General features: G+C 44.1%; 2 protein-coding genes across 3 annotated transcripts; one reads left to right on the top strand and one right to left on the bottom strand.

Annotated features, from left to right (window-relative positions):
* Positions 1 to 756: 756 nt before the first annotated feature.
* loxl5b (lysyl oxidase-like 5b) lies at positions 757 to 5,529 on the top strand. The gene is made up of 7 exons (XM_010891649.3): positions 757 to 1,923; positions 2,012 to 2,120; positions 2,924 to 3,055; positions 3,304 to 3,460; positions 4,174 to 4,269; positions 4,408 to 4,523; positions 4,976 to 5,529. The coding sequence occupies exons 1-7, from the start codon at positions 948 to 950 to the stop codon at positions 4,980 to 4,982; spliced, it is 1,593 nt and encodes a 530-aa protein (XP_010889951.1). The 5' UTR covers positions 757 to 947; the 3' UTR covers positions 4,983 to 5,529.
* A 4,514-nt stretch (positions 5,530 to 10,043) lies between these two features.
* On the bottom strand, positions 10,044 to 20,986 carry LOC105022588. 2 transcript variants are annotated; one of them, XM_020041401.3, is made up of 3 exons: positions 18,246 to 20,986; positions 14,857 to 15,711; positions 10,044 to 12,854 (listed from the first exon to the last, which is right to left on the bottom strand). In XM_020041401.3, exons 1-2 carry the CDS (start codon positions 20,262 to 20,264, stop codon positions 14,926 to 14,928), a joined length of 2,805 nt encoding a protein of 934 aa, XP_019896960.3. In that variant the 5' UTR covers positions 20,265 to 20,986; the 3' UTR covers positions 10,044 to 12,854; positions 14,857 to 14,925. The 2 variants fall into 2 exon arrangements, with proteins under 2 accessions (XP_019896960.3, XP_012995183.3); XM_013139729.4 differs by having other exon boundaries at positions 10,045 to 12,854; positions 14,822 to 15,711.
* Positions 20,987 to 24,098: the final 3,112 nt, after the last annotated feature.

The following is a 24,098-nucleotide window of genomic DNA, read 5'->3' as shown; positions in this document are numbered from 1 at the left end:
ACGAACTGCATCGGCAAGGACGAATAATGGTCGCAAGCCGAAGTTCACAGTTCACGGAGAGAGACAGACACTTATCCGGATAGTTGCTCTCACTGCTGCAAAATCAGAATCAATTGACTACCTCTTTAACCCGGTCTCACGAAGCTGGAGTTCATGGCAGGGCTGTCATTCGGAAAAAAAACTTGCATCTAAGGCCAATGCACTTAGACAAAACTTGATGTGAGGAGCATAGTCCACTTTATTAGTTCCATGACATTCACATACTTTTAGGTGTTTTATTTTTTCCACCCCCTGTATTTGTAATTCTTTGGAATTTGATGACGAGATTTCGGCTCAGTTTTAATAGGCTATTTAATATGTATTTGTTCATAACAGAGTTATAACTTTGAGGTAGTTATTGTTCAATAATTTCCTATTATGGTTTCCTGTGTGATTTTTTATTTTAAATAGCTGTCATCAGTTAAACATATTTTATTGAAATAAGAAAAACTGTTCATGTAAAAAAAAATCCTTAAAAGTGACGTTACTATTCAGATTACCCTAAATTACACCAGTGCGTAAAGTTTGCTAAGTAAATTCAAGACTTGTAGAAGCTACAGTATAGGCCTTGTGTAACTGAACTTCACAGGGAGGGAAGAGTTAAGTATTTTCTCTCGAACCACAGACTTTTCTGTGCATGCGTAAATAAACTAGCCCGTTCTGATAAATGGATGAGAATTCCAATCTTCCTGTCTTCTCCAACTGTGGTGCCGCACGCAGACGAATTGGCAGGCTATGCCGCGTACTCACTGGAACGGATATTGCGCGCGCTACAGACTTTCAATTCTTTCCCGGACCCACCTCAGCCTTTTCTGTGCATTATAAATGTGCAACATAACAAACCTAGGCCTATTGTTTAATGCTTTAGTTGGGATTAGAGAGGTTTTAGTGAGTTAAAATAAACAGTTATGGCAAATTGGTCATTTTTACTTTTCTACCTCCTCCAAGGACTGGTTCATGTCGTTACCGGCCAGCAGCCGCACGGCGAGCGTGTGGGGCATTGGCGGCAACGGATTCAATGGGAGAACAACGGTCAAGTATACAGTCTAATGAGCACCGGGTCAGAGTATCACCCACCGGCGCGCCCACGGAGTCAATCCAGGGTTTACGTGAGCACCAGGAGGGATGGCACCGGCCATACGCAGCCTGGAACGCGGGGAGGCAGAGTGGCTCGCAGAAGATCTGGACCAGTGGTGTCGAACTTGGGCGCGGGACATGTATGGGACCAAACCAACAACGTTTTAGATCATGGCCCTGTAGCTCTGGGATCTCACAGTCGGCAGTATATAGCGCCCAATACTCGGCGGTCAGGCGCCAGGCAGCAACCTGAGGTCCCGTACCAAGCGGGAGTAGCGGGGTCCCCTGGCGCACGGCGCTATTCTCCTGAGTACACACAGCGAGTCAACGCCTCCGCCCCAGGTCTGCTCCCCGAGTTCTCCGGTAGCGGGGTACCGAGGAGAGGAGCTCCAGTCATTCAGGATTCTACCCGGGATGTTCGCTCGGGAATTGCAGCCTCTCCAATCCGGGCAGGCGAGGTCGTGCCGGTGCCGGGTGGAGACTATCTACCAATGCGTGCTGAGCCGGGAGCATCCGTCTTTATGCAATCGGCAGCAATGGAACCTTCTAACTCCGGTCATGTCGTTCCTGACGGTAGGGATGTTACTCCAGTAACAGGAGCAGCTAACGCTGCCGAGACGTCGAGCGAGACGTGGAGTAACATGGAGCACATGGCCTCGGACGACCCTAGGAACCGTTTTAAAAACCACCGGAATTCCGTTTTCTACAACATGCACCCCACCAGAGGCAGAACGCAGATAGTGCGCCCGCGGCGTCCCCCAGTACCACCCCCCGGCACTGGATATGGAACCAGATATTTTCAGAATGGTGAGTAATGGCCTAGTGTTAATGTCCACAGTTCGCCCCTTATTGGAGATTATAAAGTCTTATGTAATGCAATTGTGACTTTTTGCAGGGCTCCCAGACCTCATTCCAGACCCATATGCCATCCAGGCAGGTGCCTACATCCAACGAATGCAGATGTACTCGCTAAGGTGCGCAGCGGAGGAGAACTGTTTGGCGAGGTAATTTGTATGTTTCAAATTGGCCTTGGTACTTTCGGTACTGTATCCAATTTCTCCTAATTCCTACAGCTATACAGCTCAGAAAAAGAGACCACTGCACCTTTTTCTTTTCCAAAAAAGTTGAAAAGGAATGTTTTGAGTGAGGAACAGAAGCGTTCAATTTGCAGTGGTCTCTTAATTGTTCATGGAAGGCATTAGGCTATTTGCATTAACAACATACAGGTCCCGAAAAAGGTGCAGTGGTCTGCACATTTTTTCGGGACCTGTATGTTGTTAATGCAAATAGCCTAATGCCTTCCATGAACAATTTGTTACTCAGTAAGCACCATAAACAGTATATCATATTTTTGTTGCATCATTGTTGAAACTAAGTGCTTAAAAACCGTAACTAGCGGTAACTGAGCTGCACCAACTTAAAGAAAACAAAACTTTAACTTTGGTGTAGTTTTGAAACACATCCTCCTGCATCTTGAGATGTTTTAAAACATTCCATTCATGGTTATACAGACAATCAGAAACTGTGAGATTTGAAAAAAACTAAAACAATTTCTTGTGATTTTAGTTTTATTCCGTGTGGAGTTAGATAACTATATAACAGGGGTATTTGATTATTTACACTGGTGTATTAATGTCTTTGATTGGCCTATTAATCCCACATTGGCTAGTTTCTTTAAAACACCTAGCTTTATCTTCCATCAGTAACTAGATGTTCCACAGCAAAAAACTCTGCCATTGGGCCTTTCACAGATAGAAAGGCCATAGACTGTGACATAATTTAGATTTTCCAATATACTCTGTCCCAGGTCAGCCAGCACAGCCAGGGACATAGACTACAGAGTACTGCTCCGCTTCCCCCAGAAGGTGAAGAACCAAGGCACGACTGACTTCCTTCCGTTCAAACCAAGACACCAGTGGGAATGGCACAGCTGTCACCAGTAAGTAAATCCAACCACCATTTTATTTTGGAAGTCAAAATCAGTAGCTCTTTTCGTCTCAAGTCCCCTTGATTCTACACCAATTAGTCACTTGTGATTTGGAATATTTGCCCATCATTGCACAACAAAATGTTACACCTCCCCATCACAATGCAACTGAGTGCAATACTGGTCTGGCCATGTTATTCATCATGGTTGTACTGTGTGTGTGGTTTGATGTGAAAACTCCCTCCATCCTTGTGTCCCAGGCACTACCACAGCATGGATGCCTTCAGTAACTACGATCTGCTGGATGTCACCACGGGACGCAGGGTGGCAGAGGGCCACAAGGCCAGTTTCTGCCTGGAGGACACGGGGTGTGACGCCGGATTCAGACGCCGCTACGCGTGTACAGCACATACCCAGGTGGGCACCGCACTGCAGACCCAGCAACACACAGTGTCATTCCATTTCATGAATACCCAGGGACTAGCCCTAACATACCCAGTTATAGTCCATACATGCATTCTAGCCCTAACACACCCAGGTATAGCCCATACACAAGTACTAGACCTAACATGCCCAGGTATAACTCATACACAGATACTAGACTTAACATACCCAGGTATAGCGCATACACAGGTACTAGATCCTAACATACCCAGGTATAGCCCATACACAGGTACTAGGCCTAACATACTCAGGTATAGCCCATACACAGGTACTAGCCCTAACATATCCAGGTATAGCCCATACACAGGTACTAGGCCTAACATACTCAGGTATAGCCCATACACATGTACTAGCCCTAACATACTCAGGTTCAGCCCATACACAGGAACTAACCCTCACATACTCAGGTATAGCCCATACACAGGTATGTATTCCAAAGATACTGCACAGAGTTCTTAAGGCCTCTATGGATGTAACAAAAGAAGGGAGAAATGTTACTATAAATCCACCTTCTGAGTGACGTCGAACAGGGACTGAGTCCAGGTTGCCATGACACCTATGATTCTGTGTGACGTCGAACAGGGACTGAGTCCAGGTTGCCATGACACCTATGATTCTGTGTGACGTCGAACAGGGACTGAGTCCAGGTTGCCATGACACCTATGATTCTGTGTGATGTTGAACAGGGACTGAGTCCAGGTTGTCATGACACCTATGCTGCCAACATTGACTGCCAGTGGATTGACATCAGCGACGTTCCTCCTGGAAACTACGTCCTGAGGGTAATTGCATTATCACCCCTGTCTAAGGTCTGGAATATGAACGGTTTGGATCTGTGTGGTGATGAGCAATTGTTCACCTTAGGCTAATCTGTGTGTGCTTCGGCCATCCCCATCGCATGCAAATCCTTATCCCTGTAGGTCATAGTCAACCCCAACTATCATGTCCAAGAGTCGGACTATTCCAACAACGGGGTGAGGTGTGATGTCACGTACACAGGGATGCAGGTTCAAACCCGGAACTGTCGGATAACCAGGTGAGACACACTTGAGACTGACCAACGCATTGAACGTTCTATGTGACTGGACAGTAATACATTGAACGTTCTATGTGACTGGACAGTAATACATTGGACGTTCTATGTGACTGGACAGTAATACATTGAACGTTCTATGTGACTGGACAGTAATACATTGAATGTTCTATGTGACTGGACAGTAATACATTGAACGTTCTATGTGTTTCGCTAAAAGATTGTGGATTTTCTGTGATCGGACAATATGTCAAATATGCTGTGATTTGCCATGATGTAGATATCATGGATACCAAAGGCTCAGCCCTGCAAATGGTTTACCATGCCAAAGGGTTAGAAAGTTCAAAACATTATCCACTTCCTTTGCTGCATGGAAATGAATGTGTAATTTTAACTAAAGGTTGAGAAACTAAATGCACATCTCAATGTTCATCTTTGTCTTCCTGTTTCCACAGGGGTTAAATCATTCAATGAAATGTGTTTTCTATTGTCTCTTGAAGTACTGTAAACAACAACAGTCTCAACCAGCTGTTGTAGTAGTAGGTGTTGTAGATGTGTTTGTATTTTTATATTCAGTTGTAAAAGTGTTTTTATAAAAAAAAAGCTGTTTACCTAATTTACTTGTACCGATATAACAAATGTTTTGAGGAAAAGGAATATTTTTGTATTATATAGCATGAGCCTGAAAATGGAATGGAAATGTGGGCTTTCATGTGCTTGAATTATAATTCATGTTTGAATAATATAATTTGTCTGCTTTTAATATTTGATCTGTAGTTGTATAATCAGAGGCAGCAACCACTTAGTCGCCATATTTAATAAGTTGCAAACACCTGGTCTGTACATGCTAAATGTAAATTCATTGATATATTTCCATTTATTTTGTATGTATGTGCGAGCAAATGGAGACATTTTGTTTTTTAAAATTGTAATGTAAAATGGTTTAGATGTTGCTTAAACCTGTCAAAAGTTCAGTTTGTTTTTGTTTTTCTCAATGTTGTTTTAGACACAATAAACATGGTATGTCTGAATACTCTTTATGTCACTTGTTAAATATACCTCAGAGTTCATTTTGCACCTTTGTGTCCATTTTGATCTTGCTGTGTGGGAATTGATCACAAAATACACTACCAAATTATGTTCACTGCTTTGTAAATAGTGAAGAACGTACCATCTGAATACAGACTGTAAATGGAATTTGCTTTTCTGAATGAACTGGAATTGAAATTGAATCAACAGCAACTGTGTTAGTGAGGGAAGTTGTGTGTGCAGAATGTGCCTGGTCTTATGAGAGACTGAGAACCAGAGCACGTCCTCACACCGAGAGAGAAACAGGGCTAGCTGCTGTACTGTGGCAGTGTGCTCTGTAGCTATATGTTTGCTGACAGGTCTCTGTGAAGACGGCCCTCTTATACTGTCCTACCAAGGTAATGAATTTGATGCTTTTCTCTTTCCACACAAATGCAGAGCAAACCTTCACTCGTAGTATTAGTGGTCTTAGATGTGTTTTCACAGAAAACCTTTCAGATATTCTGTAATGAAAGGCTTGGTTTTGTGCAGAAAATTTACAGAAAATGCTTTAACACATTTGGCAACAGACAGACATTGAACATAAAAAACAAAGCTAATTTGAAAGGGGATTAAACATATGCACATGCTGTATACAGGTTACATTACTAGACAGGGAGCTCTAAACATCTGGTATATACTTTTGCGTTGTTATGTGGGCTGAATTCTTTATATCTGGTGGCAGCTGGCCAGTCAAATTGGAACAATCTCTAAATGCCTGGTCAACACAGTGCAGGATTTTGATTCCACTTGCCCAGGATTGTGCGAACTAGTGTGAGCAGGAAATGGCAGAAAGAAATCACAGTAGGAGGACACTATGGCGGACTACTGCCTGGTGAGGTGTGGTGGTCTTTCAGGCGCTTACTAATGCAAAAGCAACTACCAGATGGGTGCTTGATAATCTGTTATACTTGTGAGGTCTAAATAAAGCTAAAAGTGCCAGCAGCCAGCCTCAATAGATGAAGCCAATACAACAGAAACTGTTTTTAAAATCAGGTTTGTCATACATATTCATACTGTTTATGTATGTATACTATTAAATGTGACCAAAATATCTTAGGTAGACTCTGTGGCATAGGAACAGTTACGCACAGCAGAACCGCAATTGAAAAGGTTTAGTCTGCACTGAGCGAGAATGGATTGTCTATGTTATTGAAAGTGTCTGACAGGAAAATCCCCCAGTTCCTTAGTCAACTCCATTCCATTGAATCTGTCTAGAAATTCCAGCCTAATATTTACTGACAGTCAGCGACATTCTAACTCAAAAGCTTGTTTTATTGGAGGTAAAGCGTTATATTAGCCAGTAGACCTGACTCAATAGAGCATCAACCATTGAACATTTAAATTGTTTGAACAAGAACATCAGATGTCCAGAGCTTGGTTCCCTACACCTCTCCTGGCTTCCAGGTCTTCTAGAGAGGGCCTGCGCCTTTTTGGATGGGCCTGTCATTTCAAACATGCCATGTTAAAGAGAAGACTGGTGCTGTTTGCTCAGCTGTGAGCCAGGCAGCGTGCAGATGGGTACTAGGACCGAACTCTGACAGCTGAAGCAGCTAGGTTGTCCCAGTTAGTGTCTTCAGTGGCATTAAAGTACATGGTGATGGAAACGTCATGTTGGCACCCGCTGCGTAACATCCCTCGAACAATAGATCCTCAAACTGACTATTGTTGCCAGGAAAGAACAATCCGTATGCACATAAAATGGTACCATATTCCTTACATAGTTCACAGCTTCTGGGGTCTGGGCACACTAATGCACTATAGAGAGAATTGGACACTTTTTGGGAGTCTGAGACATGACCTCATATTAGGCCACCTTACAGCTGGAAGAGACAAGGTAGGACATTGACATGTTCCAGGAAGCTAATTAAGGCCCCCTGAGCATTCTGCTTTTTCTTCTGTTGTCTAGATAGAAACTGTAGCTGTGGCTTAGTAAAATAAGATGAAAAACAGGCCGTAATTTAGCAAACTGGCAGTTACATATTCCTGTACAATTTCTACCAAAACAACTCCTCTCTTAGCCATGGTGCTGATGTACAAAAAATGCTCTGGCAGACATAGATATTCCCTCCACTTTGTCGGCATGTCTGGTTTGTACTGTGTTGAATTAGTGTTAAGGGTTGGCTAGATATTTGCAGGTTGGATTTGACAAAAATGGGCCACGTAAGAAAGGCGCAATGGACGGAGGCTGCTGTAGAGACCCAGAATGCTCCTGGCCTGGGATGTCCTGTAATGTGATATGCATGTCTGGGGTCGAGCCGAGGCTGGCCTCCGGAGGCAGGTTGGTTTAGGCACTGAGCAGAGAAATTCCACAGCTACTCTGTCTCCTTGAGATGTGGAATGGTGCTTTCAGTGAGTTCAGCCATGATATACAACAGGGATGGGCCCCATGTCCTGCAGTTCAGACGGAGACAACGACAGAGGCCGAGAGGCAGAGACAAAGAAAGGAAGTGAGACAGAGAGACCTTCACATTGTATCCTGAGGGCCTGGCCAACATACAAGTGGCAGGCAGGCAGAGACAGTAGACACCTCCACAAACATACTGAGCCGGACTACAACAGGTCACACATACACGCCTCATCCACCTCTGAAACTAGTCCTGCTAAACTCGGTCTGTGTTTGAAGTTTGTTGATATACATGCTTTAGATAGTGACTCATAGAACCCTAAACTCATTGACACATTAGTCTTTGGGCCTGTTGCAACAAACTAAATGTACCTCTAGATTTTGCTGTAAAAGCTATTAACTCATACCATACCCACCAGCACAGAAAATCTCAATTGGCCACAACTTTAATGGATACTTAACACATTTTTAACTCATGTGGTTTTCTGTTGTCCTGTTTCTGTCTCCTGCAATCATATGTCTTTGGCCAGTTCTTCAATAAGAATTATTACTATTGGTTCTTTGATAGTAAACATTTTAGTATGACGTACCAATCAAGTTATGTTATTAGTCTGAAATAAAGCATCTAATTTGCTCGTTTACCATGGAACATCTGCCCTGTTGAGGTATTATTATAATGGTAATCCAGTTATGCACTAGGCTTTCAAATGTTTTGTGTGATGAGCCGTTTTGAGGTTAGAACTGTATATCAAAGACTGGCCTAAGATTCCAAATAGTGCGTGTGGTAAATAGAATGTATTGCTTTATTTACAAAACAATGTGATAAGATCAGTGCAAATTGTGAACGTTTGTTTTTTGCTACAGGGCTTCAGTAGGCAGCATATACTATTTCAGTGAAGAAATGTAATTGGAATATTGAAGTTCTTTTCTTATGAATTATAAAACCTATACACATTATCCAACTGGGCACAATACATGCCTAGAACTTAATGATGTGCAAATCATTTATACCACATATTCAATAGAAAATGGTACAAAGACAACGTATAAAAATTGAAACTGTTGAAACATTTTATTGTTTCTTGAAAAATATATGCGCACTTCGAATTTGATGTCAGCAACACATTTCAAAAAAGGTGGGACAGGGGCAACAAAAGACAGTAAAAGTTGAGTAATAATAAATCACAATTTATTAGGTCAATTGGCAACAAATCAATAACATGACTGGGCATAAATAAAGCATCCCAGAAAGGATGAGTTTTTCAGAAGTAAAGATGGGGAGAAGTTCACCATTCTGTGAAAGACTGCACAGGCAAATAGTGCAACAATTTAAAAATAACGTATCTCAGCGTAGAATCACAAAGAGTTTGGGGATCTCATCAAATACGGTACATAATATCATAAAAAAAATCTGAGAATCTGGAGAAATCTCTGTATGCAAGGGACAAGGCCAAAAACCAATGTTGGGGGGCCTGATCTTCGGGCCCTCAGGTGGCACTGCATTAAAAACAGACACGATTTTGTAGTGGAAATCACTGCATGGGCTCAGGAACACTTCCAAAAACCATTGTCTGTGAACACAGTACGTCGCTGCATCTACTGTACTAATGCAAGTACAAACTCCACCATGCAAATAAGAAACCATGTATAAAAAAGATACAGAAACACTGTTGCCTTGTCTCTGTCTCAAGCACATTTTAGATGTACTGAGGCAAAGTGGAAACTGTCCTGTGGTCTGACAAATCAAATTTTTTGGGAATCATGGATGCCGCAACTGTCATCAGTGCACAGTTCAAAAGCCAGCGTCCATGATGGTATGGGGGTGCATTAGCGCACATGGCATGAGTGACTTGCATTTCTGTGAAGGGTTTATTAATGCTGAACAATATATACAGGATTTGGAGCTACATGCTGCCATCCAGACAACATCTTTTTCAAGGAAGGCCTTGCTTATTTCAGCAAGGAAATGCCAAACCCCATCCTGCACGTATTACAACAGCATGGCTCCGTAGTAAAAGAGTCTAAACTGGCCTGCCTGCAGTCCAGACCTGTCACCCACTGAAAACATTTGGTGCATTATGAAACAAAAAATACAACAGAATGAGATCAGCTAGTCATCACGATTCATGTTACTGTGTTTTTTGTTGCTGTCAGTATTATTTCAGCTCAAGGCTTGGTTTAATTGGTTAGCACCATGTTAAGAAGTCCAACAGTAACCTGCAGATAACTCGCTGGGCCAGCATATTTGCAGCAATTCCCTCTTTATAGTTAGAGTGGAAAGCTATGGCACATCCAACCTAAATCGTCCCAAAACATTATTTGTATGTTGTGTACATTTTAGGTTTCGACTTCCTTGGGAACCAACCATTATAAAACAGTTCCCGAATAGAGACCGAATAATAGAGTTGTCTTTTTTTTTTTCAGAACTTAAAATGCCCAGGTGTTCAAAGACACAACACGTCGATGATCATGACCTCCTGCCTTACTTAAGACAGAGAGACAGACGCCTGGAACCTCCCCTGACATCAAACCCAGCCGGCAGGCAGGGAGAAATGTGGACACCCTCCTGGTCCTCCACATCCGCAGTATAAATAGCTCCGGTTCCCTGGTCCTGAGTCTTTGGTGGAGGCATCAGACCAACAGGAAGTCGGTGGGAGTTCAGGTGTGCGTCTCCAATGACACCCTCCAACCTCACGTCACCAGGACCCACATAGCACCCGTAATGGAATAGAGTGCCATTTGGGAGACAGTCTCCTAGTGTTATTCTTGGTTCCAGCCGCTGTCAGACATACCAGAGTTACTTCACAGTTTACAGAGGAGGCACAACCGACCACCTCTCAGCCAGGGCCATGTGTCTGAGGAGAGTAACACAGGCAGAATTCGGGCCAGCATGGCCGAGGAGGTCAAAGTTGAGCGACTTGTTAAAGAGCCCCCGGGGTTTATATACATTTGTGGTATTATCTAGATCAACAACATCAGACCCAACACTGCTGGGAGTCTCTGACTGCTTGAGTGGAGCTTGACTTTGAAAATTCCTGTTTTCTTTAGAATACTGAGCTGGGCCTGACTGGCCTTTGTTCACATGTGAAATCGTGTTTATTTGTGAAAAGAGAAAAGAGAAAACAGTCTAGAACTGTACAACAATGACAGGTCCATAATTCCGTTGGACAGTGCATTAGCACGGAACTACTATCACATTACATCCAAAGGTTTTATAGCAACAGAGTCAAAATAAGCTAACTCTTCTTTTGTGCCTTGGAACTGATGTTATTTTATTAGGTCGTCATGACAAGACTGATCATTTGTGAGGGCAAGGGTCTTCGACCTCGTAACTCTCCATAACCCCTCAGTGGCTTAGCATCTACTCACAACTTCACCTCTTTCGCCTCATCGCCATCCAGTCGCTCTCTCCAGGACACTCTGTGGCTGAAATGCCACCCTATCCCCTATATTGTTTCACTGCTTGTGATCAGAGGTCCTATAAAGAGGAGAGTGCCATTTTGGACCCAGAATATGCTACGTGGTCAGAGACCACGTCCTCACTGGGCTGCCGCGTGATATGGCCGCAGGTGTAACAGCTTGCAGTGTAACATTCAGAACATCCGTCAAGAGTGGACAAGGCTTGGGGTCAACAAAGGTGTGGGGAGAAAGACAGCGGTGGGCGGGTTGGATGAGAATGATGGGAGGAAACAGGGTTAGTGAACCACAGACAGCGGGACAGGAAGCACACAGAGAGGACAGAAGGCCCACGGGCTGAGCACTCCAACACCCAGCACTCTGTGCCAGGACATAATGGAGGCAAAGTAAACTACATACAGGCCATGTTCAGATGACACTATTCATGGAGCTGTGATCAAAGGGGTCTTAATGTGATCGGCCCCATGCGCCAGAGATTCCCTAACCACGCTAAGAATGGAAAACATGGAATGTTTTTAGGGTTTAAAAACTGCATCTGATGTTTGTGATTTCAACTTGTGATTTCTTTTGACTTGATTCGCCCCTCAAGAATGTATCAACGCTTACATAACAAATAACATTTCCTGTTGCTGAAGAATTATTTCCAGCAAACTGGTTCAAAGATGCCAAATCTGACAAACGGAAAAAGGGTGTAATTTGAAATGCAGACAAAGACAGTTCAGGCACTAGTGCAATGAAATACAGACAGTTAAGTGGATAGGAAACATACTTAGACAAATTACAGATTCCAATTGATGCCAGCAGAACATACCAATGCCATATCTGAAATGGATCCTTTACACAACAAGAAATGCAATGGTAGTGTATCAATGGTTTGAAAAGTTTCAGACTTGAATTTCTGTAATAAAAATGCACCAACTCCTGTTTATTAATTACACTTTTAGGCAGCAGAAAGATTCTTTTTTCGGCTACATGAAAATGGCTTAAATTAAGATATGGCATATTAGAATTATTTCAAATTATAATCACAAATAAACATCAATGATTAGGTCACTATTGTCTTTAATAAAATATAGCAAGACATTGCTGGAGTAGACATTGAGTTGTCAATATGAACTATTTTTTAATGTAGAATCTCAGGCAGTACAAATGTTTAATTTATCCCAGATCACTGGTGTGCAGAGTCTTTGGAAAATAACCTTCGGTGTCGAACTCCACTTGTGTAGGCTTATGAATAAAAGACCACTCTATTGTCCAACATGTATCAGAAATGTGTCTGTCTGGTGTCTTGAGTAGAGTCCCTGGACACCACATAGACAGCACATAGACAGCACATAGACAGTACATAAACAGTACATAGTGTGTTGAAGGACTTGCTGAATATGGTGCGTTTCAGGCCTGACCGCAAAATGTATCCTTGCAAACACCCCCACCTACAGGCCGAGCTCCGTCTCTGCATCCGCCACTCACTGACATTTAATCCCTTCGACACACCAGGGCTCCTGGGGAATACAAAAACCGAGCATTTACAGTCTGCGATAGATTCTACCAATGGTCAAATAAGTATGTAGTGTATAGCATTTGGCTTCAATCAGAGAAAATCACAGTGCAGGTTTAAATTCTGCATCAAGAGCATATCCCCAGTAGAATTGGCGTTCAAGTACAGTAATCCGCCAGATGCCCAGAACTCTGGGGGTAGCATCAGGCTCCACCAACTGAAGGAGACAGGGCCCACATTGATGGTACACAGGACCCAAATCAGATTGGTGGTTTAAGTCAATTGTATTTATGTTCTTCATATGTTTTGTTAACCCTTAACAATTAAATTGAATTTTATTCACAGTTAATGCATCCATCCATAGCAACAGTACTGTGCAAAAGACTCAGACACCTGAAAGTCATTTATTTGGAGAGTAACTATTTATTTGTTTATATATATTATAATATATATATATATATATATATATATATATATATATATATATATATATATATATATTAAATATATTATATTAATGTATTTATATATACATATTGTACACATTTATGTTTTAATTAAAATACTTACTAACCAAATAAATGTCCTTAGTTTGACTTCCAGGGGCCTAAGCCTTTGGGACAGTACAGTATATTTCTTCATTTCACATTTGTGATGTTGTGGTGAATACTGTTGATGAACTCATGGGTTAGACATGTATTCTTTGTAGGTGAGTCATTCAGCCTTGCTACAGTAGCTGTAGGAGTACCAATAGAATCAACCTCAGTTCGTGTCTTATACTACTACCATACATCTAATGAATAGGTCCAATGAAATGTCTGCCTATGTTCTTTCATCCAAGGCTAAACATGCAAATACGGGTACATTAGGTGCTGTTAAGGCCAGCAGGCAACAGAATGGAAGTATTAAGACAGGAGTTATATTGCAGTCTGTTTTCTTCAACCGACAGTCCTCAAACAGGACCGCCTTTTCTGAATGCACAACATTCACGGTCATAGAAGCACGGTTGTGTTTTCAAAGTAAAATCTTAGAAGCAATTCAAAGGAAATCATTCCTGCAAACAATTTGCTTCTCTGGGATTCCAACACCTAACAGTAAATCACAGAACGTTGCTACCTTAAAGTTAGGTTGAACGACGTCTTGAACTGATAATGTGTATAAAACAATCTCAGTATTAACAAGACTTCATTTTTCATCACTTTGCTCTGGCATCTGTCCAAAGGCATTATGATTAAAACCACATTGTGCCTGTCTAACCCACACACATCATACACAGGCCAGAAAAATAGATTGCAGTTACACATATTCTGCACAAGAGGGAAGTGTCTCTCTCCCTCTGTCTCTGTCTCGCTCTCTCTCTCTGTCTCTCTCCCACTGTCTCTGTCTCTCTCTCTCTCTGTCTCTCTCTCACCCTCTGTCTTTCACCCTCTCCCTCTGTCTGTCTCATTCATTCGTTGAAACCTTCCAGTAATCTATTATTGTAACACAGAGTTGAGACTGAAATCCTTCACTGGCAATGTTTGATGATTGTCACACAGATCTTATACATAAAACACAATCTGCCTTAATGTTATCTCTGTGAATGACACAAAGATAAATATGTGGAGGAGGCATTTTGTAGCCAACGACTGAAGATAGATGTTGAGTCATAACTGTCATCCTATAAATACTAAAAGCAACAGAGATAGACTGGAGCCAGTTGTTTCCACATTATCTCTCAGGGCAGTGTCTTGTTACAAGAAATCATTCAACTCCAGCCTACTCTTCACTCTCCAATTCTCAGGAGTCACAGTGACTAAGGTATAACAAGAAGTTCACAGTTATCCACAGTTATTGTAGCTGAATTTTTTTTTTTTGTATGATCTAGATGCTGTACTACTGTGACCTAGGTGCTTGATGTCTACCAAATCTCAAGCTGTAGGTACTCTAGGAAGGATCCTGCCAACACAAGCGGACACACACAACACTTACCACAAGCTTTCCCAGCTCAGTCTCTCTCAGACTACCTTTCAGTGTATTGCCTGTCCTTGTCCTGTTCCCAGCCCCCACGGGCAGAGAGGTGTTCCCCTGTCCCATCACACCATGCTGGAGCTGGGTCTGCCTATCCCAGGGTAGGGGGGTGTTTTCGGGGCTGGGTGGTTTGGGTGAGTCGGGTATGGTGGCTGGGCCAGGTGGGGCAGGACTGGTAGGGCTGGGTGGACAGTGTAGGTTGGCTGAGCCAGACCTTTACTGAGCCTCTCCATCTGTCCGTTGTGATGGAGGTACAGTGGAGGTTTTTCCCTCCTTGACGACCGGTCACTGTCTGTGGGGTCACAGGGGGGGTCAGGAGGGTGTGGCCATAGGGATAGTTGTAGGGAGGGGGTCAGTAGATCATACATCCCATGATTCATCTCGCTACTTGGCCCAGATAAAGGGGGGTGTCCATTGGGCCCGTGGCGGTCCTGTTTGGGGTCCTTGGGCATTGTAACGGAGACCCGGTTTGTCTTGATGACGGATGCCGTGAGGACAGGTGAAGGGGACGTGGTTTCTATGGTGACAGTTTGGTCAGGGTCTGTGAACTGTGCTCCCTGACCTGCATTATTCTTCTGGTTGTTTTTCGGAACCTCAGGGAATCCTCCGTGGTCAGGGGGAGGGGAACGTCTGGTGACCATGTGGTCCTTGTCTCTGTAGTGAGGCCCTGTGGTGTGGTCCCCTGGAGCCTTCAGGTTGAGCACCAGGTCTCCGGTACCAGCGTTTTGGTTGTACACCAGGACTCCTCTATCTTTGAGGAGGGACACACCACCATAAGGGGAATCAGTACAGGAACCCTCCTCCTCCCCCAGGTCAATGTTAGAGGTCAGAATGTCGATCTGTTGGACCACCTAAATGACAGCAAAGGAATAATGTACTGCATTACTTACACATTACATAGACATTGCATACACATTTCTAAATAAATGACTCATTATTAACTGCCATGTATCTTGAGGATTGCAGCTTTTAAGCTAAGACTCTCAACCCTTTTACTTTCTGGAGCTCTGGATCCAGAAGCTTCCACACACGTAGCTTTTCCCTACATCCTATATCATTATTTTTGGAGTGTTCATCTAGCTGAAGGGTTTTATTTCTGCCGTTCAGAAAGAGGAGGCAAAAAACGTAGGCGACACACTGTTGATAAAATGGTTAATAAAGAAAGCAACAAGAAGACACACGAGAGAAGGGAGAGAAACTCATGAACAGAAGGTAATCCACACATCATCAGAAGTTTCCGGATCCAAAGAGCCAGAATGTACATGGTCTGAGACATGCCGGCTCCACAGCCACTCTGTTTTATTTATTTATTTTTAATGAAAGGCCTTCAATTGAGCCATTCCCGAATTTTTACAAGGTACAGTTTATTATAGTCTATAGAATATGGACACCATAAAAGCCACCTATAATTCAAAACCAGTCTGAAGATAGGCTTTTTAAAGTGCTGCTTGTGTCCCTGCCAATTTTAGCAGCAGGTTTTAGCTAAAAGGTCAGTGCAAAGCGCATTCAATCAATCCAACTAAAAGAAATTATGGGAATTACAAGCAATGCCAACTCGATCCATATCAGCCTCCCATGTGTTTTTTCCCCCATAGAGCTAAATTCAAATGTAATTTAAATGCATTTACTGTCAACAGAAATAGAACACATTTTTAAAAAATCTTTCAGTTTTACTTCAGATGACAGATGGTAAAGTGTCTGGCTTTAAATGTGTTTTTTGTTTTTTAATTCGGTTCTGTTTGCTGTTTGGCACTTCATGACTGTAATCATCCTCATCGATTAGGACGTGTTACACCTTATGTCCTTTTTGGTCAGAAGTAATTTTACCTTTCCTCAGACAGCTGATATTTCAGAGTTCCTGGCACAGAGCTTCGGTTGGAAGATAGATGGGGGCAACACAGTTTGTAGTGTCTTTCATTTTATGTTATAACATAAGCATGTCTAGTGAGCGTCCTTGGTGGTGGTTTGTTGAAGGCTCTGTAGCCCTTGCACAACAACCATAATTGTCATGCTTTAGAAATATAAACTGAAGGAAAGTACTCATCCACCTTTTAGATTTGGGTATCTGTCATGTCCACCATCTAACAAATACTTTAATGTTTTGTTTTCATGGCCTTTCACTTGTGTGGTGCATACATTCAAGATTTTGTGGACATCTGGAAAATATTTCAGTTTCAAACAACGTTCTTTTCAGTCTGCAACTGATGTTGCTTACTAGGGATGTAGAAATAGTTTAGACAAAATATTGAATATAATTTTATTTGGATTCATTAAAAAAATGACAGAAAGGTATGAGAATATTCTCTTATGGCATTAAAGTTGTGGGTGTTGAGCACAGCTTTCAGAATTAAAAGGTATTACTTTGACAACCCCATCCAAATGTACCCCATAAAGTCAATATGCAATCTCATACTTGATCATTCTTTTTGAACGTTAGTATGTTCACTGTGACAAAACATACAGCTCCGGAAAAAATTAAGAGACCACAGCACATTTTTCTTTCCATTCCAAAAAAGTTGAAAAGGAAAGTTTTTGAGTGAGGAACAAAACCGTTAAATTTGCAGTGGTCTCTTAATTTTAACCCTTTAGAACTCACTGTTGCTCTATCACACTCTCCGTGAGTGAGACAGGTGTGCACTTTGACAGACATTCCAACGCTAAGCCAGAGAGGTTAAGGCATGTACACACATTGTTCCCCTTTAAGACCCTAACTCTTGATGTTTGGCCAGCTCCAAGCAGGCACTCGCATAGACACCTTTCAGTCAACCAGTTAACCCCGCCGTTTTCCCTTCGGTCATCAGTAACTTTCTTAGTTTACTTTACTGTGCATTTAAAAAAAAATCTAAACTTCCTGTTTGTTATTAGGGGTCCTTTCACTACAGAAATGTTATTGGCTAAACATAGCCGTGTCCTCTGCTCTCTATGGGTTCCAACTCTGACTATCATTGTCATGCAATGTCTATTTTTATCATAATGTTCATTCATTCATTACCATTTGTAACAGAAACAGTGCGGTGCATAAAACATTGTAGGGACTTTCCTCAAAACAACAATCTCAGTAATGCTGAAAGTAAGTGAATTATCAAAGCTTATTGAAATTCTGTCCATTTAATTTCCTTTCCATAGATTCACCAGGCTAATTTAAACAGAGAGCTTTGGCCAACTTCTCAGGCAACATGAATTGCATGACGACTACAGTGAAGTCATGGCATGGCAACAATAGGCAAAGTCATTTAGCTCAATCCCTTACAGATCTAGATCCAAGCTAACTGCAGAAACCAGCTTTGAGTTAGTGGAGGAATGAAATCAGTGGGATGTTTTCCAGGTAATATTCTATGGACTATCAAGGCCAGCTGCAAGTGAATGTTCAATTGAGGTTTCTTACCTCTTTCATCTCCACATGGACCTGTTTGAGACCACCGAGGACCCCCTCCAGGTCTGACACCACCTGTCTGATCTGATCCCGAACTGAGTCCTCCTTCCCCCGGACTGAACACTTGTTCTCTCGGGCTGAAACTTGGCATTCCTTCTGCTTCCCTCTCTCTCTCTGGGGGTCTGATTTTGGGTCTCCCCTCTGGTTCTGGTTGACCCCCTGACTTGCTAACATTCTGGATCTCTCCCTCCTGTCCACACTGGTTCCATCCACCGGGCTAGAAGAACCAGAACCAGGAACCCCATCGACCAGGTCACGGCCTCCATGACCAGGGGCTCCATGACCAGAACCAGGCCCACAGGTACCACTCTGCCTGGGCTGGCTTATTAACCGCCTCTGGGGTACTTCGGTCGGGAAGAAAGACTTGTGAACAGATCCAGAGCCAGCTTGGACATGTCTCCCATTATAGCCATCCTCCAAAGCCCCACCTTCAGCCCTTCCAGTCTTTAATCTGGCCCACCACACACGGCACTTAGCTCCATCTCCTACAGGCCTGGGACTAGCACCACCACTGTGGTGTCCATTAAGCACATGGGGGTATGAATCACCTCGTTCCAGTGGTCCGTGCCTGTCCAGATGATAGTTCTCACCTACTCGCCGCGTGTCCAAATTATAGTGTTCACCTCCAGGAAAACTCCAGACCTGCTCTTCTGAACTGGTGCTAGTTTGTCTGTGTCTCGACTGATTCCAGATCTGGTCTCCTAGACTGTGTGTAATATGTGGTTGTATTGGCTTGTCTTCTGGACTTCTTGTATTGTAGCTAGCTGGTCTGCCTAGTTTTTCTGGGCTGAAGCTGTTCTGTCTTCCTAACCAGTGATTCGACTGAACCCAGGCCTGCTCTTCCGAAACAGAGCCAGCCTTCTTGTGTTGCTCCTGAGGACCATAGCTAGCCTGTCTTTCTAGCCAGGATTTCGATTCATCCCAGGTCAGTTTCTCAGAACCGTAGTTAGTCATTCGGTGTTTCAGCTGAACCCAGATCTGCCCATCCGAATTGTAATGACCCTGTCTGTGTTGTGTCTGTTCCTCCAGACTGCAGCTGTAGCTAGCCTGTCTGTGTTGTGTCTGTTCCTCCAGACTGCAGCTGTAGCTAGCCTGTCTGTGTTTGGTCTGTTCCTCCGGACTGTAGCTGTAGCTAGCCTGTCTGTGTTTGGTCTGTTCCTCTGGACTGTAGCTGTAGCTAGCCTGTCTGTGTTGTGTCTGTTCCTCTGGACTGTAGGTGTAGCTAGCCTGTCTGTGTTTGGTCTGTTCCTCCGGACTGCAGCTGTAGCTAGCCTGTCTGTGTTTGGTCTGTTCCTCCGGACTGCAGCTGTAGCTAGCCTGTCTGTGTTGTGTCTGTTCCTCCGGACTGCAGCTGTAGCTAGCCTGTCTGTGTTTGGTCTGTTCCTCTGGACTGCAGCTGTAGCGAGCCTGTCTGTGTTTGGTCTGCTGACCTGTGAACTGTGAGTATCCTGGGCTGAGAGGGACTGAGGGGGCATGTCCTCCGCTGATGAAAGGATGTGTCCCGGTCCCAGCAACCTTCCCTCCTCTCCGTCCCACACAGCTACACTGTCCTCTCACAGGGGAGCCGTGTCTGAGACCCCGGCCAGGTTCCACCGGGCAGCTGCCCTCATCAGGACTGAGGTCCCAGGGGTGACTGGGGCTGAACCGGCCTGGCTGAGGTTCACGGTACAGACCCGACAGTGTGAACAGAGGCCTCCTCTGTGGGGCCCTTTGACCGCCATCCCCTCCTCCGCCACCCGTCTCCGGCACAGAGTCTCTATCATCCGGGTCCACGGGGAACGGAGGAGAGCTGAAGTCCCCTCGGGGGGCAGGCCGTGGGTGGTCCGAGCGCGTGGCCGGCCGGCGTACCCCTGGTCCTCCCCGGAGCGGAGGGGCACCGTACGGGAGGGCACAGTACTGGCAGCAGCAGTGGCCGTCCGTCTCGCGGTGAATGAGTCCATAGTGTCCCGTCCGCGTGCCGTCTGAGTACATGTCGGACTGGAGTAGGGCGGTTTGGGAAACGCCTTAAAAAACAACTGGTTTCCTTCTCCTCCCCTCCTCCTCCGCGCAGCTCCCCAGTCCCGACCTAGCCATTCACGCAAGCTGTTTCCCTCATCTAGCTAAGACTGACTCCACCACAAAAAAAAGAAAAAACTTTTCTGCAGCTCTGCTCTTTCTTTCTTACCTAAGTCTTCCCTCCCCCCTTTCTTCTCGCCTGTTGTGCCCTTGCTCTCCTCTACTTGTTTTTCTCTGGTTCTTTTGTTTCTCCTCTCTGACCCCCTCTCTCATTTCCTCTTCCAACTTTCTTTCACTCTTTCACCCTACAGCCCTCTCTTCTGCTCAGGCCTCTTTTCTCCACCTCCCTCCTCTTATCCCGCTATCTCTCTCTCCTTCTCTCTGTCTCCTTCTCTCTCTCTCCTTCTCTCGGTCTCTCTCTCTACATCTCCCGCCTTGTTCCTCAGTCTCATTTGCTGCTGCTGGCTTCCCGTCACTCTCCCTCACTTGGCTTTGCATTTCCCGTTTCCTCCCCTCCCCTCCCCTCCTCCTGTTTCTCCACCTCTCACAGTCTTGCCGCTGTTTCTAACTCCCTCTCTCCTTTCTCATTCTTTCGCACAGTTGCATGTAGCAGAATTCCCCATCTCGCTGTCTCTCACTCCCCCTCTGTCTGTCATGCTGTCCCTCACTCACTCTCTCCAGCTCTCTCTGTCTCTCACTCTCTTGTTCTCTTCCTCTCTCTGGTCTCTCTCTTTCCACCTGAAATCCAGTCCTGTGTCTTTCTGTTGTGTAGTTAGTCGTGTGTGTTTCTCTCGCCTAGTTGGTTCGTCAGATAGCGGGGTGGCTACGTGGGTCTCCCGCTCCCTCAGAGCTCTCTGAGCTTATTAGTCCTCCTTGCTAGGTGGCTGCAGCCTGGTGCTCTTCAATTAAATGCAGCCTGGATATAGCTAGTCAGGGAATCCTCGGCGAGAGCGAGAGAGGAGTGGGAGGAGAATGAGGAGGAGACATTGAGAGAGGAGGGGTTTCAGCAGCCGCAGACTGCATGGCTGAACAGACCAACGCCTCTGAGTATGGAGACAGAGGCACGGCCCTATAGAAGGAGTGTTTAAACACCACTTTCAGACTTTCGCTCTGTTTCTCTCTCTCACTCTCTCCCTTTCTTTCTCTCTAGTCTTGCACACTCTCTCTCTCTTGCTCTTTTGGATTTTGCTTTCTCTCTTGCACACACTTTCTCTCTCACTCTGGTCTGAGTTTATAGTAAAGGATTTCAGTTTACTCTCCTTGCATACCATAGGCCTAACATCTATGGCCAACATCAATGGCCAACTGCCATCCGAGAGGCTGAGCTGAACCCGAAGTTGAGTTCGGTTATGTACACAAATCTCTCCCCAAGAAAGAAATCTCCCTGTGAGTATGAACGGACCAAGAAAAATACAACAATGAAACATACATTCGAATTCGAAAGTAAATTGCGCCGGAAAAAAGCCTACTTGACTCCCGTTTGGAGAGGTTGCAGATTACATCAACATGCTGAGTGTTAGCTTTCTAAAATAGTAGTAACATTGTGTTGCTGGTTTTGAATGAATGTGTCCAAGCTGACGCATGTATTTTTCAAATCTACTTTCCAAATGACACCCTATTCCCCACTGAGCCTGAACAAAGGAGCCTGGTCAAAAAAGGGCACTATACATGGAATAGGGTACCATTTAAAACACATCAAAGAAAACAGCTTTGGCTTTGAAGACAATGGGCTGGAATAAGATGTGCTAAGAATAAACATTGAACTCCTTCTATGTTGAGAGGAACAATCCAGAGCCACTCTAAGAGTCTGTCACAGCTGCCCTTGTAGAGAGGACAGAAGGTATTCACTGCCCTGAACAGACTAAGAACTAGAGACACATGTTGTTCCTCTTTAAAACACGTACACAACTGTTTGGTCTAGTCAAAAGGAAAGCTCCTGCCTGAGGGATTTTGTTACATCACAGCATGGCTGAACTCCTGGAGGGCATAGTAAAGAAATGGAGGTAGAGAATTGAAGAAACACTTAGTAATGGTGATGTCCCAGTCAGGGTCATGATGACCTAGTTCGCTATGGACTCACTGTTGTTTTTGGCCTCGAGTCCCAGATTGCACACTAATCCCTCTGCAGTGCACTGCTTGAAGTGAACTCCACATTATATGATATGGGTCGGTCATTTAAGACACACTTTGATCCAAAATTACTTAAAGTCAGTGCATTCGACTAGTAGGTAATATTGCTGGTATGTTATAAAGATACGAGAGACTAACATCAAAATACTAACACCTAGAGAATTCTGCAAAGGACATATATGGCCTTCAATGGAAAGAAGTCTCAATCTAATTTCTCTCAATTCTCTAATCTGACCCACTCTCTTCCCTCCTTTTCAGCCTTACCACTCTCTCTCCCTCCTCTCTCTCTCCCTCCTCTCTCTCTCCCTCCTCTCTCTCTCTCTCCATCCTCTCTCTCTCCCTCCTCTCTCCCTCCTCTCTCTCCCTCCTCTCTCTCTCTCCCTCCTCTCTCTCTCCCTCCTCTCTCTCTCCCTCCTCTCTCTCTCTCTCCCTCCTTTCTCTCTTCCTCCTCTCTCTCTCCCTCCTCTCTCTCTCCCTCCTCTCTCTGCCTTGTTCTCTCTATTAAATCTTTGTTAAATTTGACCTCTTCCTGCTCGATCTTTATCTTTATTCTCCTCAGTCTATTTCCCTCTCATCGACTTCCTTCCCTCTCATCTCTTTCTCCCTCCTCTCTCCCAGATATATTTGACATTATTCAGTGTTTGCATGGACCCTATCAGGACAGGAATTTAATGTTTCTAGTTGGAAAATGATTTTGCTCATTGAGATAGAAGGTATGTCTCTTTGCTCTTCCCAACCTCCTTCCTCTCTTCTACCTTTCTCCCTCCTCCCTCCTTTTACCAAATACCCCCTACCTCTCTACCCTCATCATTCTTTCCCTCTTACTCCTTGCTTTCCCTCCTTCCCCCTCCAATAACTCACCCTCCTCCTTCCCTCCCATTCCCTACCCACAATCCCTCTCTTCTCTCCCACCTACAGTGGGGAGAACAAGTATTTGATTCACTGCCGATTTTGCAGGTTTTCCTACTTACAAAGCATGTCTGTCATTTTTATCATTGGTACACTTCAGGTGTGAGTGACGGAATCTTAAAACAAACATCCAGAAAATTACATTGTATGATTTTTAAGAAATTAATTTGCATTTTATTGCATGACATAGGTATTTGATACATCAGAAAAGCAGAACTTAATATTTGGTACAGAAACTTTGTCTGCAATTACGGAGATCATACGTTTCCTGTAGTTCTTGACCAGGTTTGCACACACTGCAGCAGGGATTTTGGCCCACTCCTCCATACAGACCTTCTCCAGATCCTTCAGGTTTCGGGGCTGTCACTGGACAATACAGACTTTCAGCTCCCTCCAAAGATTTTCTATTGGGTTCAGGTCTGGAGACTGGCTAGGCCATTCCAGGACCTTGAGATGCTTCTTACGGAGCCACTCCTTAGTTGCCCTGGCTGTGTGTTTCGGGTCGTTTTCATGCAGGAAGACCCAGCCATGACCCATCTTCAATGCTCTTACTGAGGGAATGAGGTTGTTGGCCAAGTTCTCGCGATACATGGCCCCATCCATCCTCTCCTCAATACGTTGCAGTCGTCCTGTCCATTTTGGAGAAAAGCATCCCCAAAGAATGATTTTTTCACCTCCATGCTTCACGGTTGAGATGGTGTTCTTGGGGTTGTACTCATCCTTCTTTTTCCTTTAAACACAGCGAGTGGAGTTTAGATAAAAAAGCAACAA

The sequence above is a fragment of the Esox lucius genome, chromosome 3 (assembly GCF_011004845.1).
Source record: "Esox lucius isolate fEsoLuc1 chromosome 3, fEsoLuc1.pri, whole genome shotgun sequence".
Lineage (NCBI taxonomy): Eukaryota > Metazoa > Chordata > Actinopteri > Esociformes > Esocidae > Esox > Esox lucius.
The sequence above is the reverse complement of the archived record's forward strand: the minus strand, read 5'-3'. Positions and strand labels throughout refer to the sequence as shown.